Source organism: Pinus tabuliformis, chromosome 3_2 (assembly GCF_031772625.1).
Source record: "Pinus tabuliformis cultivar Carrire ecotype Pingquan chromosome 3_2, CPIR1, whole genome shotgun sequence".
Lineage (NCBI taxonomy): Eukaryota > Viridiplantae > Streptophyta > Pinopsida > Pinales > Pinaceae > Pinus > Pinus tabuliformis.
Window position 1 is genome coordinate 338152541 of NC_142302.1, and position 18509 is coordinate 338171049.

General features: G+C 41.6%; 1 protein-coding gene across 7 annotated transcripts in view; it reads right to left on the minus strand.

Moving 5' to 3' along the window:
* Positions 1–2530: 2530 nt before the first annotated feature.
* LOC149180873 (protein MALE DISCOVERER 1-like) overlaps positions 2531–18509 on the minus strand; it is a 333331-nt gene continuing 317352 nt past the window's right edge. For 6 of the 7 annotated variants that reach the window (XM_089416349.1, XM_089416350.1, XM_089416346.1 and 3 more), the window contains 2 exons: positions 3924–4115; positions 2531–3640 (listed from right to left, as the gene is read on the minus strand). In XM_089416349.1, coding sequence (XP_089272475.1) covers positions 3392–3640; positions 3924–4115 — 441 coding nt within the window. In that variant the 3' untranslated portion in view covers positions 2531–3391. The remainder of the gene's footprint in view (positions 3641–3923; positions 4116–18509) is intronic. The other variant, XM_089416351.1, reaches the window with a different exon arrangement.

Consider the following 18509-nt stretch of genomic DNA (forward strand, 5'->3'; position numbering starts at 1 on the left):
TGTAATTATTCAATGATAGCAGTGGCATAAGATACTGGTTGAAAATCATTAGGAAGTAATTACCTAGAAAAAAATTGTATCCTACTACACTAGCCTTAGAATTTCAACACAACCATATTCTAGGCCATGAACTCTATTGGGGGTTGTGGCCTAAACCTTGCTGGGATTTATGATGTCCCCTACACTCTATAGCAATACCACTAAAAACTTGATGTTCTCCTTGAGACCCCAAGGCAAAACAATCAACACTGGCATCTAGATCTCAATGCTGTGCAATTGCTATTCTTTTATTATCATACATTGATTTAAAATCTTGTAATCAACTCATGGAACAATAACAATGGAAAAGGGATCATTTCAGATATCAAACCAGAAATTTATAACTTGTTTTCTTAAAAATTGTTCTTTCTTCTTTCCTATATGAATAACTTTAATGCTTCATTCAAAATCCTACAGTAGAAAATAGAAACATCGATCTATCTTATTATTTTTACCATTATATTCTCAAGATTTATGAACAAGCATAATATTTGGATGCCCTACATATGGAGTATTTTGTTGGAAAACGAATGCCATGGGAGGAATATCAAACAATTAAAATGTCTATTTGGAAGGGCATGATCTTCAATCCGGCCATTTAGTTAAAGACTATGTTGCAGGAAACATAGGGCAAGGGGGCGTTTCCGTACGGAAACGGGTACGAAACGCTGAAACGTATTTAGTACAGCTCTGAAACGCGTTTCAGGCCGTACTGCCACGTTTCCCGAAACTGAAACGTGGCCAATACAGCCTGAAACGCGTTTCAGGGCCGTACGACTCACGTTTCAACGTTTTACTTGTGTTTTTTTGTTTTGTTTTAAATTTAGTTTGTTTTCTAATTTATTTTTAGGTTATCCTAGTGACTTCTAGTTGCTTCTAGATGCCTGTCTAAAGTTATAAAAGTGAACTTTTGCCCTAGTGTTGATATGCAATTCATGGTAATGTTAAATTCTTAAAGTAAAAGTGATATTCTCTTTTATTTTTCATTTTCATCCTTTTACTTAAATTTTTAACATTACCATGAAATGACTCAGGATGTTTGAGAGTGGTTTCGCCCTCATTGGATTTCATATGGAGAAAGTAGAATTTTAGATCTCACTCAAAATCCAACAGACTTATCTGTTTTTCAGGATTTCAGGATTAGGGGGATTGCAATGTTTCCATTGGATTTTATCATGTACTAGGGTATGGAACTTGTATTTAATCAAGAGAACCAAGCCCTCTATGCAGGGGAGACTCCCAATAATGAAGAGCATGTAGGGTACTAGGGTATGAAACTTGTATTTAATCAAGAGCACTAAGGTCATTTGACTATGTAGGAGGAGACTCCCAATCAAGCACGAGACAAGAAATTAGAAATTTCTCGTGGCTGATTTTGGATATTTCTATTTTCATTATGTGATCATTCATGAGTAAGATGTGATGTAAATTTAGAGACTTATAGTTTATGCATTGACAATTGAAAATTTTATCATAATGTAATAAATTAGAATGTATCATATATGCTTTATGATTGCACATATTTCTTAAATGTCCTATATATATATATATATATATATATATATTCGCGTTTCCCCGTTTCCAAAATTTGGGGAGGTCGCGTTTCGTATCGCTTCCTGTTTCGGAAACTCGTACCCGTTTCCCCGTTTCGTGCAACTTAGTAACTGGATGATGTCGAGACCACAAAGAATTCACTATATCAGGGTAACAAATTGGAAACAAGTGCATCAATAATGCCATAGAAACATTGATAATTGTGGAGGAAATGATTTATTTTTATTTTGTGCTGGCGAAGCTCGAGGCTGAAAACATAATTCAATGTTTATTAGGCATCCATCCTATAGCAATGGATTAAGAGGTGCACGCCAATCATTGCAATCTATCTGTTTGCAAAAGGAAATCAGAGCGGAAGCACTATGTAATACAACTTCATAACCAATGACAAACTGGAAATGTAGTAAAATAGTTATATTATGGAAGATGTATAAAAGATAAAGGAATAAACAATGAACAAGAATCTTTTCCTAGCTGTGACTGTTGATTTTCCTTTTCAATGTCTATTAAAAACGAATTGACAAATATTTCCAAATATTCTTTAAAATTCAGCTATAAATTTCTGCTCTTTGTAAATAGCTTTGCATAATTCCTATTTCTATTAACTATTATTACTTCAAGTTTACAGTTGATCAAAATATAGTCCTGCACCACCACAACTAACTCATTCAAATCTTTAGAATGAAAAGGAAGCCCATTTATGGTCAATAGCCCAGCTTGATTATACAACTAAAATGATGGTCAATCAAGTCCTTTGTTCCAGCATGACATACATACACAAGCTTTGTAGGGGAGAAAATTCCCATTTTTACAGTTATGGAGAACCATAAATAGAACAAAGATACAATCCAATGAGAAATGAACTCAATACTTGATTGTAAACTCCGAATTGTTGCAAATATACACAAAATGATACTGCAAACTTCACACTGTCTACTTCTGCTACAAAGTTGTACTGGCTGCTAGAAAAAGAATTGGTTAATCTAAGTTTGTAATGCTGACCCAACTGTCCCAGGCAAATAATGAATGCCCATTGCCACCCTCATAGAACCTTTAAACACAGGAGTTACAGGAAGGAAGTGATTTTTATTCACTATGGAGGTCCTTGGGGCTTCACTGCGTAATATCCTGTCCCAACAATCTTGCAGCTGAAGAAATCTATGGCTGGCATCCAAATTTTCAAGCAGATTTGAAGAGACTTTGCCATTACATGTATGTCTATCCATAAGAGAATGCACCATCCATTAAACGAGGGGACATAGCAGCCTAAACCTTTGATACATTAGTACTCGCCTGTAAATGCTTGGATTTCTTCAAAGGAATTAGTTGATCAACACTTCTGTGGATGGAATAGAATTTCTTATTAGATGGTGAAATATACTTCCACTGAAGGACCAAAATATATATGAAGAAAATTATCTCATAGAGCAAGGATACACTAAAATTTAATTAGATTTGGTACTAAGCCCAAGGGTTATCTTGAATGGTAGTTGCTCTTCTGCAAAAGTTCATGGAGGTCTCACAATCAAATCTCATTGAGTCCTTCGGGGTTACCAGCCAGTATTTCCGCTAATGGTTACTATTGTCCTCCATCTAGAAAACTGGGGAAGGGGGCAGGAAGTTGTGGGACACTGGAAAGGCACCAGCATCTTCACTCAGAATGTTTAACATGGGGGTGAGTGAAGGACTATATTTCTTTGAAAAAAAAAATATATCTGGAACTAGAAGATGTGCCTTCAATATATTTGTAAGTGGTATTTACCTTAGTACATGGGCCCCAATGAAACACCTAGAATTACTAGAAGATTTCCCCAAGGCCTCTTAAAGTTAATGGATTTGTTATAGGTGCAGCAGTTTCAAAACCAATACCCAGTGCTTGCACAAGTAATGTAATAACATCTTCCATGTTTGGCCTGGCTTTTGCATCTTGTTGAACACAGCGGCAAGCAATTTCACATATAGAACTGAACTCTCCTGCAACAACATTCTTCAAGGCTGGATCTGCTATATCTGGCATCTTATCATTGCAGTGGAGACATTGCTTTGCCTACAGGAAACCATAAGTTTGTCCAAGTCAACAAAAAGACTTTTCAATAGGGGTAACAGAAGAAAAAGATAATATACACTTCATACCAAATGACACTAAAAGAACGTATACAGAGAACCATATCAACCAAGAAAGAAAAAAATTCTAGGTAGTAATGCCATATAAACAGTTGAAGAATGAGTCTTTTGATACGATTCATCCATACAATAAAGGAAGATTTAGTAATATAGAAGACACTGGACACAGTAACATATTAGGAAAATTTTAAGAAATATTTCATTACCAAATCAGTAAGTGCCAAAGCACTTTGACTTGAAGCTTCTCTTCCAGATATAAGTTCCAATAGAAGGATGCCAAATGCATAAACATCAGCAGCTCTGGCACTCTCCACTTGCTGGATATGTACATTATTGTCATTATAGGATTTCACTTCGAGCTCTGATTCTCTTCCTGAAGCCTTCGCAAGACCTGTAATCTTCATAACAAGACAATGTTGTCGTGTGTCAAAAATGGAACTAAATCATGGGAGTACCCAAAGTAGCTAAAGCATAATTCGTTTTTCACAATTATTGTATGAAACTCCAATGATGGTTCGATAGCTCGGATCAGCATGAGTTTGATGCAAAATGGTTTTCGATTGTAATTAAACCCTAATGGCCATAATGGAAAATCAATAGATAAAGTAATGAAATATGATGAACCAAATGATTAGCAATATTGGCTGCTATGGCTTTAGGGTATGAAAGAGAAACAATTCAAACAGAGGAATTGAACCATAAAATAAATTAGATGCCCAAAATAAATGAAATCAAGCCATAAAAATGCAAGAAGAAACAATGGCAATGATACATAAAGTGAAACCACTTAGACTGATGAAGATGGTGAACTTCAATGTCGGATGAGTGATGAAGCCTCCAACCAAGTATCCTACTAAATCAATCTGCTATAAGGATCGGTATTGCGAACATCGCAATGTTTCCAAAAAACCGCGCTTTTTTCATCGTCCCGATTTTTTCGTCCAATAACATCGGCAATGTCTTTAACTTGAAAAATCGGGAAAAATTGCAAGTAGAGCAGTAAAAATCGTGGGGGACGGAAACGACGTTTTAAAGGCAATTTTCGGTTTTTTGGTTCATTTTGTAGACAGCGGGCAAGAGTGAGAGCTAAGGAGGATAACTCATCTACAAGGGCAAGAGAGGAGAAAAGTGAAGGAATTTAGCATCCCAAGCAAAAAAAAATTCAAGTTTGGACCAAGTTTCTTTAGCAAGGTGTGGTTTTCAGATATGAGCATCAAATTTGGCCCATTTTTTTGTTTTTTTCTTGTTTTTCCTTGGGTTTCTATCACCTATTTATATTCCATGATTTTTGTTTGGATTTGAGTGTGTTTCTATGTTCTTTTTGTTGCATTTAGTGGAGAGGGTTTTTTTATCAAAAATGCAAAATCTTGATTGTTAGTTTTATTTGTTTAATTTCTTCTTGCGCCCTAGTTTTTTTCCATCATTTTTGCTTGGGTTTGAATGTGTCTTTTTTGTCATTATTGTTGCATTGAGGTGAGGGTTCTTTTTTTGTCAAAAATTCAAAATGTTGTATGTAAATTTTAATTTCATTTGTTTAACTTGAAATTCTTATTGTACCCTAGGTTCAAACTTCAAACTTCAATCTTACATTAAAACTCAAGATTTTAAAAAGTTACAAACATGCCAAAGAAATTGGACCCTCTGTGGAAATTTGGTGAACTTGTTGGAGGATATGACAAATTAAATTTGACTTGCAAGTTATGTGGGCATCATATGACAGGGGGGGTATACAAATTGAAGTATCACCTTGCACAAATTCCTGGACATCATGTAGGGCCTTGCTCAAATACAAATCCAGAAATCATCCGAAGATCCCTCCAATCATTGGAAGAAATAGACACAACCAAATTGACCAAAGCAACTTTGAAGAGTCAAATAGCAGGGAGCAGAGTGTCAAGGTTGGGAGGTGACTGCGAGAGTGATACTGGTTCTACTTCACCATCAGCGTCTACACCTAACCCTGTAGATTCCTCATCATTTTTTGTTCCTAGAACCACAACTGGTGCACAACCATCTATCTCGTCAGTTATTAAAAAAAGGGAGAAGGAATCTATAAATGCACAGATGGGTGTATAGTGGGGCGATCCACAACTTTATTAATGCACAGATGGTGGAGCAGAGAGGTATACAGACTGAGATCTTTAAGGGGTTTTCAATCCTGGTGCTAGGAGACAAGACTATGCAGTGCACCAAGTATGTCCCTAGTCTGACAGTGACTATGGGAAATTACTCTATGACCGATCACTTCTTTGTGGTCGATGTTCCAGACACCAACATAGTCATGGGTGTCCAGTGGCTCTACTCCTTGGGACGAGTCACTACAGATTGGAGAAACTAGAGATGGAGTTCATGGGGCCAGATGGGAAGTTGGTGTTGTTGAGAGGGATGCATTCATACCCACCACAGACGATATCAACACATCAGATGGAGGCTGATTTACGACATGGGGACATAGAGTGGGCAGTGGAGCTCAGGATTACAGAGGCAACGACTCAGCCATGACCAATGCATCCAGACATTCAAAATATATTGGACAAGTACCCAGCAATCTTTGGAGACATTCCTCCAAGCAGGCCACCTGATAGGGGATTTGAGCACATGATTGAGTTAGAGGAGGGTGTGCATGTCGTGATCACCACTCCATACCGACATCCCAAGGCTTATCGGGATGAGATTGAGCATGCCATACACGAGTTGTTGGCCTTGGGGCACATTAGGCCCAGTTTGAGTCCCTTCGCTTCTTCAGTTGTGTTGGTGAAGAAGAAGGATGGGACCCTTCGCATGTGTATTGACTATCGAGCCTTGAATAATAAGACGTTGAAGAACCAGTTCCCAATCTCACGCATAGATGAGCTAATGGACGAGCTTAGAGGAGATAAATACTTCAAGACTAATTTGCACTCGGGCTACCACCAGATCAGAGTTTGGGAGCATGACATGTTGAAAAATGCAGCAAAAGTTTCTCAATTTGATTTTGCCTTGATTGAATTGAGAAAATTCAAATTTCCACATCAGCAGACAACTTGGATGCAGTTCCCCTGTGTGACATGGCTCTTGTCACTCAGTTACCTCAGTAAATGCGAGATAGACTTGGAGTTCAGTTAAGCATGTGTGAATGCTAATTTGTAGCAATCAAGGTCAATTATTTCAAATTGTTTTCAGTTAAACTAGTTCTAACTATTGGAGGAACTAGTGGAAGGTCAGTTGTGTAGTCTAACTCAGTGATCATCCAGTGAACTGATCAATCAACGCAAAATAGCAAGTGCATGCAGATAATTTGAGTTCCCCAATTGTGGTGGTGATTCCAAGGCAATGTAACATCAGTCGTATACTAGTCTTGAGTGTACAGGAGTTGCATGCAATCAGATGATCAACCTTGGGAATTTGCGCAATCAATTGGAGAAAAAATCCTAAATAATAGGGGCCTAATTCCTCAGGAATTGCTCAAGGAAATAGGGGCTCAAGCAAAGGCAAAAATTGACTAAGGCTGGTTTAGAGCTTCTCAGTGAGAAAAGAGATAGGTTATTCACTTGCAGGCTGGGCTCAGTTGAGCAAAGCAATTGTAAAGCATCTCTATTCATTAGATTAATGCAAGCAAGCATTGGAGTTTTTAGGAGATTGCTTTCCCCATGAAAAATATTGTGTGCATGTGTGTTATTTCTTATTGCATGTATGAAACTTTTGTTCTAAATTGTGAATTAACTTTCTCAGAGCAGTAAAGTAGGTTTGTGTCTTGTGATTTTGATTAAAACTTCATGAGCAGTTGCAAATCTACACCATATGTTCTACATGGTATCAGAGCAGAATTCACATTAAAGTAGGAATTTCGAAGTTGTTTCTCAGGAGGTTTGAATTTTCAGTTCAATGTAGCAGAATCTCTTCAGCGCGAAAAGATGACCTTCAATGGGCTAAGGCTAGACTATGCCTTGGAAGGAAAATCTAATTTCTTTGCATGGAAGGATCACATGGAAGCGGTATTCGATGACAATGGATTGCTAGAATACATCAAGAGAGATGTTGCAAAACCAATGGAATCTAATGCCCAAAACCTTGCTGAGTGGAAGAAAGATGTAGCCAAGGCGAGGAGCATATTATTGGAGGGAGTATGTGATGTTGAAGTTTCTAAGTTTACTTAGTTTAGAAACCCTTCATGCACCTTTTCTGATTTATTCCTAGCTACTTGTTAATTTTCCTTTAACAAGTTATTTACAAAGTAGATAATGAAAATAAACACCAGTGCATGCTCAACATATTACAAATCAAAAACTAAAAGAAACAAGAACAAACACACCACATGACACCATTATTTTTGGACCAATGTCCTCGGAAAAACCCAACGCGGGAAAACCGGTGCAGCTATCTGAGGGTTTTCTTATTAAGCAATATCAGAGAAAAATCTAGGTGCTGAAACTGGCCTACCCAACAGAGACTTTCATTAACAGCTATAACTCACAGTTTGAGAGAAATCTCCTGGTTGAAACCCAAGAAAAATCCTTCCGGCAGTTCCTCAGCACAAAACTGCTCCTGCAACCACAGCGTCTGCCCAATCTGGACTGCGTCAGCCCCTCTCTGTCTCACGTTGACCCTGTGTCAACCTTTCTATGCCTGCGTCAGCCCCAGGAGGCCCTACGTTAGCTCTGGGAGCCTCTGCGTCAGCTGTGCTGGCCCCTCTGGTGCTCTGCGCGGCACTTGGCTACCTCTGCGTGGCCCTGCGCGAGCCCTTGCTGGCTCTGCGTCACTCTCCTTGGCTGTTGCGCTACTCTCCTGGCACACTCTCGGCCTTCTTTGTTTCTCTGTACACAATGCCCCTCAGCTGCTCTCCCGATCATTGATTCAATCTCTCTTAGCAAACCCCGCTCTAGAGAATAGAATGACTGATCATCTGGTGTACTTCTCCAAGTGACCCTTAAGCCTCCTCTTATACTTTTCTTGTTGGCATCTCAACGACCGAGATTAAGTCCCTAATCAATGGCTAAGATTAGATCTGGCTTAATCCATGTCTTTTGGACCACTTTAACACAAATTCATATTAATACACATTAATATTTTATTTTCCCTGAGTTTAGACTTAGGGACTCCATTAAAAATATTAATTATTTTAATATCTCTTGATCTGTTTAGAATCTACCCAAACCCTTTCTGGATATTGGAGATCTCATGTGCCCCAACCTCTCCACCAAATTTCATGGCTAGAGCACATCCGATGCTACCCCAAATCAACACTCCCTCTTAGCAAGGACTGTGCTCTAGCAATACTCCTCACTGAGTATTACTCTGATCATCCGGCATAGATACCTGTGTTGATGCTAGGCCTTCCTGCCCACCATCCTCTGCATTGTTGCCTCCTGTACTGCTGCCCATGGTTTTGCCACTGCTTCTGTACGACAGCTCCCTCTGCATCCGTGTTGTTGCTGGTCCTTTCTCCCAACACTACATCTGCACTGCAACTCCCTCTGCATCTGTAATGCTGCTGGTCCTTTCTCCCAACATTGCATCTGCACTGCAACTCCTCTCATCATGTTGCATCATGCTGCCCACTGCTGCACTGCAACTCAGTTACTGAGAAGCAAGTACCTGATCTCCCAAATGACCTCCCTATTAGGCTAGAAACACCCATTGATGCTGAAGGTCCCTCTGTCAGTGACAAGTGCTCCCTCTATCTGACCTCTGCCCTGCTGCAACAACTCCCTGCATCTCTCACCGTTGCACACCTCTTTGTGCCTTCCTGCACTGGTGCAACACTCCAGTGCCTCTCAAACTACTACAACCTGCTAGCTCTGCGCTGTCTTGGACTCATGCACTGTAGCTCCCTCTGCCACTCCATCTGCATCCGTCTCTACCCACTCAGCCAGTCTTGCTACTCCTCATTGGGGCTCCAATAGCAAGGTCTAATCCAAGAGGCTGGGTACCTCAAGGATCCTGCCCCTAATCGCCTGTAGTCCACCCGACTACAGCTCAACGTCTCCCCACTTACGCTCAAGTGGTGCGTGTGCACTCATGGCATAGTCATCGTCTACAAAACTTCCTTCTCTGCCCATGTTGGCGCTGCCTTAGTCTCGGAAGACTCTCCCTTACTCTTCTTCCTTAGGCATTGGGTCGCATAATGACCCATTTGCCCACAGCAGAAGCACTTGATCTTGGAGAGATCTTTCTTCTTCTGCTTCTCCTACTTTCCCTCGGATACTAGGGCCACATCCTCCTCCTCCTGCTTGACCTTGATCCCTTTTTTTTTGCTACCTGTCTTTCACTGTCGTCTGATCCCTTCCTGGCGAACAACTGCCCACATCCCGTCCCAAGGTAGGAGAGTCCCTCTGCCCAGGATGCTTTGGACAAACACTTCCCACTCTTCTGAGACAGCATTCAGGGTTGTCCTCACCATAAGCTCCTGATCCGGTGTCGCTCCTATAGCAGTCAACTGATCTCGGATCTCATTCAATCCTCCAAGGAAGGAGTCAATCATTTGACCCTTCTTCATCTGATACGACCTCATCTGATTCTCGAGCAACATTCTTCTCTACATAGAAGTATGCCAACACAGGTTCTTGAGAGCCTCCCACATCTCAACTGTCGTTTCCTTCTCGGCTATATGTGGTACCACATGATCCTTGACCCCATCAAGGATAATGCACTTGGCCCTCGCCATCGCCTCTTCGTACTTGTCATTATCATTTGGGTCAATTGGGATAGCTATTGTCTTCAAGGCGAAGTTCTTGACACGATTCCTGTCAAGCACTGATAAGATTCTGGCCTTCCAGACTGCGAAGTTCGATGCTCTGTCCAGTCTATCCTGGTCTCTTACCCCGTGTAGTGCCATGACGCTCCTCTACTTCCCTCCTGGAAGTTCTTTGTTCGACTCCTCTGAGTCTCTACTTCCCGTCTAGAAGTTCTCTTCTAGACTCCCTCTGAGTCCTGATTTCCCTTCTGGAAATCCTTCTGCCACTTGTAGAGATGGCCCCTACTCTGATCATCTTGTGCAATTGCACTGCTGATCCAGGTTCCTCGGCGAGAAACCCCCGGTAACAACTCCTCTGGTCCTGCTCTGTCAAGTGTTGTTCTGACTACAGTACCTCACCAGCTCCACTCTACAATATCTTTGCAGCCTTCGAGACTCCAGCAACTGCCTCTCTGTGAACTACATCAGCCCCTCTCTGCCTCATGCTAGCTCTGCATCACCCCATATGGGTCTGCATCAGCCCTCTAGCCCTCTGCGTCAGCAACACTAGCCTCTCTAAGGCTCTACACAACTCCCAGCTTCTTCTGCGTGGCTTTGGCTGGCTCTGCGTCACACTTCTTGACTTCTGCGTTGCTAGAAACAGCTTCTGTCACCCTTTGATACCATATTGAAGTTTCTAAGTTTACTTAGTTTAGAAACCCTTCATGCACCTTCTTTAATTTATTCCTACCTACTTGTTAATTTTCCTTTAACAAGTTATTTACAAAGTGAATACTGAAAATAAACACCAGTGCATGCTCAACATATTACAAATCAGCAATTAAAAGAAACAAGAACAAACACACCACATGACACCATTATTTTTGGACCAATGTCCCCAGAAAAACCCATTGCAAGAAAACGGTGCAGCTATCCGAGGGTTTTCTTATTAAGCAATATCAGAGTACAATCTGGGTGCCGAAATTGGCCTACCCAACAGAGAATTTCCTTAATAGCTATACCTCACAATTTGAGAGAAATCAACTTGCTGCAACCCCTAAAAAACCTTCTGGCAGTTCCTCAGCACAAAACTACTCCTGCAACCCCAGCGTCTGCCCAACTGCACTGTGTTAACCCCTCTCTGTCTCATGTTGGCCCTGTGTCAGCCCCAGGAGGCCCTGCGTCAGCTCTGGGAGCCTCTATGTCAGCTGCACTGGCCCCTCTGGTGCTCTGTGGAGCACTTGGCTGCCTTTGCGTGGTCCTGCGTGAGCCCTTGCTGGCTCTGCGTCACTCCCCTTGGTTGTTGCGCTACTCTCCCGGCACACTCTCTACCTTCTCTGTTTCTCTGTACTCAATGCCCCTCAGCTGCTCTCTCGATCACTGATTCTATCTATCCTAGCAAACCCCGCTCTAGAGAATAGAATGACTGATCATCTGGCGTACTTCTCCAAGTGACCCTCAAGCCTCCTCTTATACTTTTCCTGTTGACATCTCAACGACCGAGATTAAGTCCCTAATCAATGCCTAAGATTAGATCTGGCTTGATCCATGTCTTTTGGACCACTCTAACACAGATTCATATTAATACACATCAATATTTTATTTTCCCTAAGTTTAGACTTAGGGACTCCATTAAAAATATTAATTATTTTAATATCTCCTAATCTATTTAGAATCTGCCCAAACCCTTTCTAGGTATTGGAAATCTCATGTGCCCCAACCTCTCCACCAAATTTCATGGCTAGAGCACATCCGATGCTACCCCAAATCAACATGTGACCAGATTATCACCAATATCCATGGGAAAGAAACTCCTTATGCAATGTGGCAGGCTCTAACAGATCTGTGTTCATTTGTGGTAGCATCGGATGTGCTCTAGCCATGAAAATTGGTGGAGAGGCTATGGCAAATATGATCTCCAAGACCCATAAATGGTTTGGGGAAATTCTACCCGGTTGGAGATATTAAATAATTAACATTTTTAATGGGGTACTACGTCTAAACTTAGGAAAATTAAAATATTAATGGGTATTAATATAAAACTGGGTGAGAATGTTCTAAATGACATGGATCAAGCCAAATCTAATCTTAGTTGTTGATTAGGGACTTAATCTTGGCCGTTGAAGATTCAACAAGAAAAGTATAAGAAGATGCTTAAGGGTCAGTTGGAGATACACCAAATTGATCAATTAGTTTGATTTTTTGGAGTGGGGTTTGCTGAGAGAATCGAACCAGTGATCTGTTGCCGCGAGGGGCAGTTCAGCCGAGAGACAGTGCAAAGCCTAGAAAGGCTGACGCAGAGGCAGTTGGGAGCTACGCAGAGGCTGAGGAGGCTAGCGTGGGTGACGCAGAGGGCTAGTGGGCTAACACAGAGAGCCAAGGGGTTGACGCAGAGGCATCAGTAGTTGCACAGAGACTAGCAGAGCTGACGCAGGGCCAAGAGGTAGTGCTAGGTGATTTTCGTGGGGAAAACTGAGTGTTGGTGAGCTGGGAAGGGTGACGTAGTCCCTGCAGAGTGACGTAGAGCAATGGAGAAGTTTGGAGCAACTTTCGTTGCCCAGCTAAGGAGCTGCCGTAGTTGCTCTAGGATCATTCATCCAGTGATTGATCAGCGGGTATATTTGTCTTCAAGGAGAGGTATTACTGCCAAGGGCATTCTCCATTGGGTGAGCCATTTCTGGCACCCTAGTTGTATTCAAAAATTGCATAATAATAAAACCCCCATATCTGCTGCACTGGTTTTCCTGCATTGGGTTTTTTTGGGGACGATTGTCCAAAAATAATGGTGCGCCTTGTGTGATTGTCTTAGTTATTTCAGTTGCTGATTTGTATATGTGTTATGGCTGTATTTGTGTTTATTTTCGGTATTTATATTTATAAATAACTTGTTAATGAAAAGAACAAGTAGGAGAAAATAAACCAGATAATGTAGTAGGGATTTCTGACGTGTCAGACTTAGAAATTTCAACATGGTATCAGAGGGTTGCAGATCACAGGAGAACTGAAGACACCAACAGTAATCTGAAGAATTTGCAGCAGTAGCAGCTATCTCGAGAGACAATGTTGTTCCAGAGCAGCAGCAGCAAAGAGGAAGTGACGCAGAGGGGCCGCGTCATCATTTCGAGCCAGGAGGAGGGTCAGCGCAAAGGCAGAGAGGGGCAGATCAGACGTACACAGTGCCCAATCATTTTTCTCAGCCAGGAAGGATCGACGCTATGGCCAGGAGGAGCAGATTCTGCAGTTGCTAAGATTGCGCAGCGCCTGAAAGGCTCAGTTTCTTCAGCTGCCAGGGCTTGGGGAGTTGTGGGAAAATTGTGATTGAGAAGCTGGTGGGGTGTTGTTTCTGTCAGAACAGAACAGTACCTAAGGAGACAAAACCAAGTTAGAGGGAGTCGCTACCTTGACGGATTTCTAGCCAAGAAATCCAGCTCCGAGTTGTTGCAAGGAGGACTGCAGAGGAGTGGTTCGACAACTGGCCAGAGGATTTCTAGAAGGGAAATCAGGACTTAGAGGGAGATTTCCAAGAGGGAAGTCGAATCTCAGAGGGAGTCTAAAAGAGGAGCTGAAATGGTAGTGAATGGATTGACAGATCAGGACAGGTTGGACGGGGCTTCCAACTTTGTCATCTGGAAGGACAGGATCCTGGCAGTCCTGGATCGACATCGCATCAAGGACTTTTCCTTGAGAGCTCTGGCTATCCCGGTCGACCCAGCTCAGAATGAGAAGTATGAGGATGCAATGGCGAGGGCAAAGTGCATGATCCTAGACGGGGTCAAAGATCATGTCATACCACATATTGCTGAAAAGAACACAACAAAGGAGATGTGGGATACTTTGACGACCTTGTATCAAGGCACTTAGGTGCAGCCTAAGTCACCTGACACAGGGATTCAGGTTTCATAGGATATGAGGATTCGAGAGTCGGATTCGGACATGTTGACCCCCCGGAATAGGACACGTAGGATTTTTTATATATTATTTTATATATATATATATATATATATATATTAAAAATTAGATATTTCTTACACATCCTCATTAATGATACAAATTCATTGATTTCAAACATAGATCTTCATCTAGATGTTAGTTTTACTGTTTACAAAGTAAGTTAGTAACATTATTGCATGCATAGTACATACAAAATTCAAATACATGTCAGTGGTCACATAAATCATGATTCATAAATGAAAGACAACTTACAAGATAGTAAAGATAAAGACACTGACAACTGTAGTTTTCTCATTAAGTCATCAAATCAAAATGTGTTACATAGGTAGTGCAATGCTAATGACAAATAGGAATAGAAAATATAAAACAACTACAAGTATACAAGCCTCAAGGCAATAGGTAGCCCATGACTCATGAGTCAACAATCTACATAGTCATCATCAAAATCAACATCAATGTCCTCATCATTATGGTCACTAGACTCACCACTGCTCTCCTCTACATCCTCCTCCTCCCCTGTATCCATAGTCGCCTCTGCATCTGCTGGTGTGGAGGATGACCCCTCAAAAATATCACCGTCATCAAATCTAACAGGCTCTAGCACTGGATCATTGAGATCCATGTTGGCCAATGCCAACTCAACACTGTTGTCCAGACCCATATCATCAGGAAAGACATCCCACATCTTTGTCTTTCCCCTCAACCACTCTTCCCTCTGCCTGTAAATAAGACGAAGGTTGGTGTGCACATACGCCATTGTCTTTGCCCTGGACTGCTCAAGCCTACTCTTCTTCACACTATACAAATTTCCATATGTGCTCCAATTCCTCTCGCAACAAGAGGATGAAGTCACTTGAGAGAGGAGCCTCATGGCTAACTCCTGAAGAGGAGGGCTTGTTGCCCCATGATTTGCCCACCAAGAATAGGGCTTCTTAGCCCCCCTGTCTCTAATCACATCATATCCTGCAAATTGACCAGTGCCAATGGAAAACTCTACAAAGGCATCCTCCACCTCATCAAGCAATGCTCTATCCTGAAAAACCCGCCTAAATGCATCTTTCTTCCCCTGTGAGATTTCACCATCCATGTGAGGAGGGAATCTGCGGGAAGGTTCAGCATTCAACCACTCATGGCTGTAGTATTTTGGGTTCAATGAGTGAGCCAAACAATGTAAAGGTGTGCAATTCTTGTCCCATCTGCTGACAAGAATATCCTGTATAGTACCACAGAAGGCCTCTAGTGATGTCTCATACTCGAGGCACTCACTCTGTAGAATAATGCTCCTCACAGACTCAATCATGGAATCCCATCCCTCATAAACCTCTCCTAGGATGGGTTTGTCTGTATTTGCAAATCGAAGCAAAGAAATGATAGGGTCCATGATCTGAATAATTAGATCTACCCTCTCCCACCAAGCATCATCTAGCACTGTGTCCTTCACTCTTTTAGAGGCTACTTGATCTGTCTTTCTCCAAAAAGACCAAAACTTATAAATAACCATGAACCCAAGAGCGGTCTTGACCTCCCTCAACCTCTTCAACATTATGAATGAAGAGGCAAACCATGTATCAGCAATCTTCAACAATGATAGATTGTTGTACTCCTTGTACCTAAGTTGCAGGAAACGTGCCCTAGGGGTCCGTTTCCGGCCGGAAACGAAACGGAAACGCGTTTCCGGCCGTACAGGCACGTTTCCCGAAATGGAAACTTGCCCGTACGGCCGGAAACGCATTTCCAGGCCATACGGGCCCCGTTTCCCCAAAAAATGATGATTTTTTTTTTTTTCTAATTAGTTTTTAAATTTTTTTTTTTTTCTAATTAGTTTCTTTTTAAATTTTTTTAGGGTTTCTAAGCTGTTCTAGAAGCTGTTTTAGGGTTTCTAAGCTGTGACTTGTCTCTATATATATATATTATTATATATATTCGCGTTTCCCCGTTTCCAAAATTTGGGGAGGTCGCGTTTCGTTTCGCTTCCCCGTTTCGTTTCGCTTCCGCGTTTCCCCGTTTCGTGCAACTTAGCCTTGTAGATAGTGAGGACATTTGTATGATTTTGCACAAAGTTACGAATATGTCGTGCATCCTCAATAATGTTACCAATCCAAAGCATATCAGAAGCAATGGATTTCGGTGCTAAGTTCAATGAATGGACAATGCAAGGTGTCCAAATATTTAGCTTCCACAATCATGCCAGCAGCCTTGCAAACAGGTGTATTATTTGTAATGATTTGCACACAAGAATCAACACCTACATCTTTAATAACTTTAATAAATAACTCACCCATAAATTGTGCATCCTTGTATTCTACAAGTGTATCCACTGCTTTCAAGAATACTGGACCATTCAAGGAAGACACCATGAAGTTGATGATTGGGTGTCGTGTTGGATCTGTCCATCCATCAGAAACAATGCTAACCCCAAATGTTGGCCATGATGCTTTAATAGGCTCAAGCATTTTTTGCACCTCTTTTTTTGCCTTCGTCAACAATGTGGTTCTAAGCTTCTCTGAACCAGGAGGCACATACAATGAAGGAGACTCGTGAGTTAGAGCTCGACACATCTCAATAAATAAAGGTGAGCGTGCAACATTAAATGATATGAAGTTTTGATAGAAAAAAGAAGGCAATGGTGAGATCAAGCTCTTCCTGTTTGTCTTTTTGAAAAATCTTGTCCATTGGACCAAGTGAAATTGCTCTTCTTTTTGCTGCTTGTCCCCCAATAGAACTCTCAAATGGAAATTTGGTGGTGCCTTTCCTCAAAAATGGAAGGGGGTCTTCATTCTTGGTTTTTCTTGATTTTGCAGCCACATTTGCCATACCAACAGTGAACTCCCTTTCCATTTCTTTTCTCTTTTGTAAAAGAACAGCTTTACAAGCTCCAATTCCACAAACTGGTAAAACCAACAAATGGCCTTTCACACAGTAATATGTGCTTTTGAAAGAAATGTGGCAAAAGTTGCATTTCCATTGCACATTGCCTCTTCCCTTCCCCTTGGTGCTTGTCCCATCCTCTCTTGTGACATATTTCCACAAGGGATATTTCTCAATGTTGTCTTTAGGTCCTCCTCTTCCCTCAACATTACTTGCAGCAGACTCTGATGATATCGCGGGAGGAGGAGCATCTCCAATGGAGACATTCTTCTCCTTCCTTTGCCCCCTAACTGCTACCCTTGATTGAGCCATGAATACTGTAAAAAAAAATAAACAAAACATGCACAAATTTGTAAAAAAAAATTCATATACAAACTTGTAATAGAAATGCAAAAAAATAGAGATGAAATGCACTTACCTGGTGCTTGAATCTCCTTGTTGAACGCTCCACACCCTTAGCTCCTTGCTCCAAACCCTTAGCTCCTTGCCCACAGCTCAATGTATGCAAAACTAAAAGAGAGAAATGGTAAATGACTGATAGAACAGCGTGTTTTTATGCCCACAAGTTTCCCTTTTTTGGGATTCGAATCCCAAAATCGTGACATGTATGGGATTCGATCGTGTCATGTTCTAGGATTCGAATCACCATTGAATCGTGTCCGATTCATGGGATTCAGACACGCAAGCCATTTCCAACAAATCCGGTTTCATAGGGTGCAGCGAAAGATGTTATTGGAGAATCAACTGCGGTCGTATTAGATGCAAAAGGGAGAGCAAATAGATCCACTCCTTAGATTGCAGGAGATTCGCAACCAGCGCACTTCCGTGGGGTTTACACCGGATCCAGAATTTATGGTTAGGTCTACCCTGAATGCAATCTCCGAGTGGGAGACATTTGTCAAAAGTATTTTGGGCAGGGCTACTCTTCCAGGTTGGGAGGAGATGTGGGCAACTCTTCGCCAAGAAGAGATCAGGAGGTTGACCAAGGCGGCGAGTAGTGGCAAGGGAAGTCGAATCTAGAAAGAGGAGGATGCGGCTCTAGCATCTGCAGGACAACAAGGGAAGAAGAAGAAGGAGGATATCTCTAAGGTAAAGTGCTTCCACTATGGGGCGCTGGGACATTATGCATCCCAGTGTCCCAAGAAGAAAAACAACAGAGAGGCTTTCGATAATAAGGCAGCTCCAGCTAAGGCAGAGAAAGAGGTCAACACTGATGATGATTGTGCCATGAGTGCTTATGCACCTCTAGAGAAGAGGTGGGGAGACATCGAGTTGTAGTCAGGAGGACTACACACTAGGGATAGGAATCTAGGATTCTTGA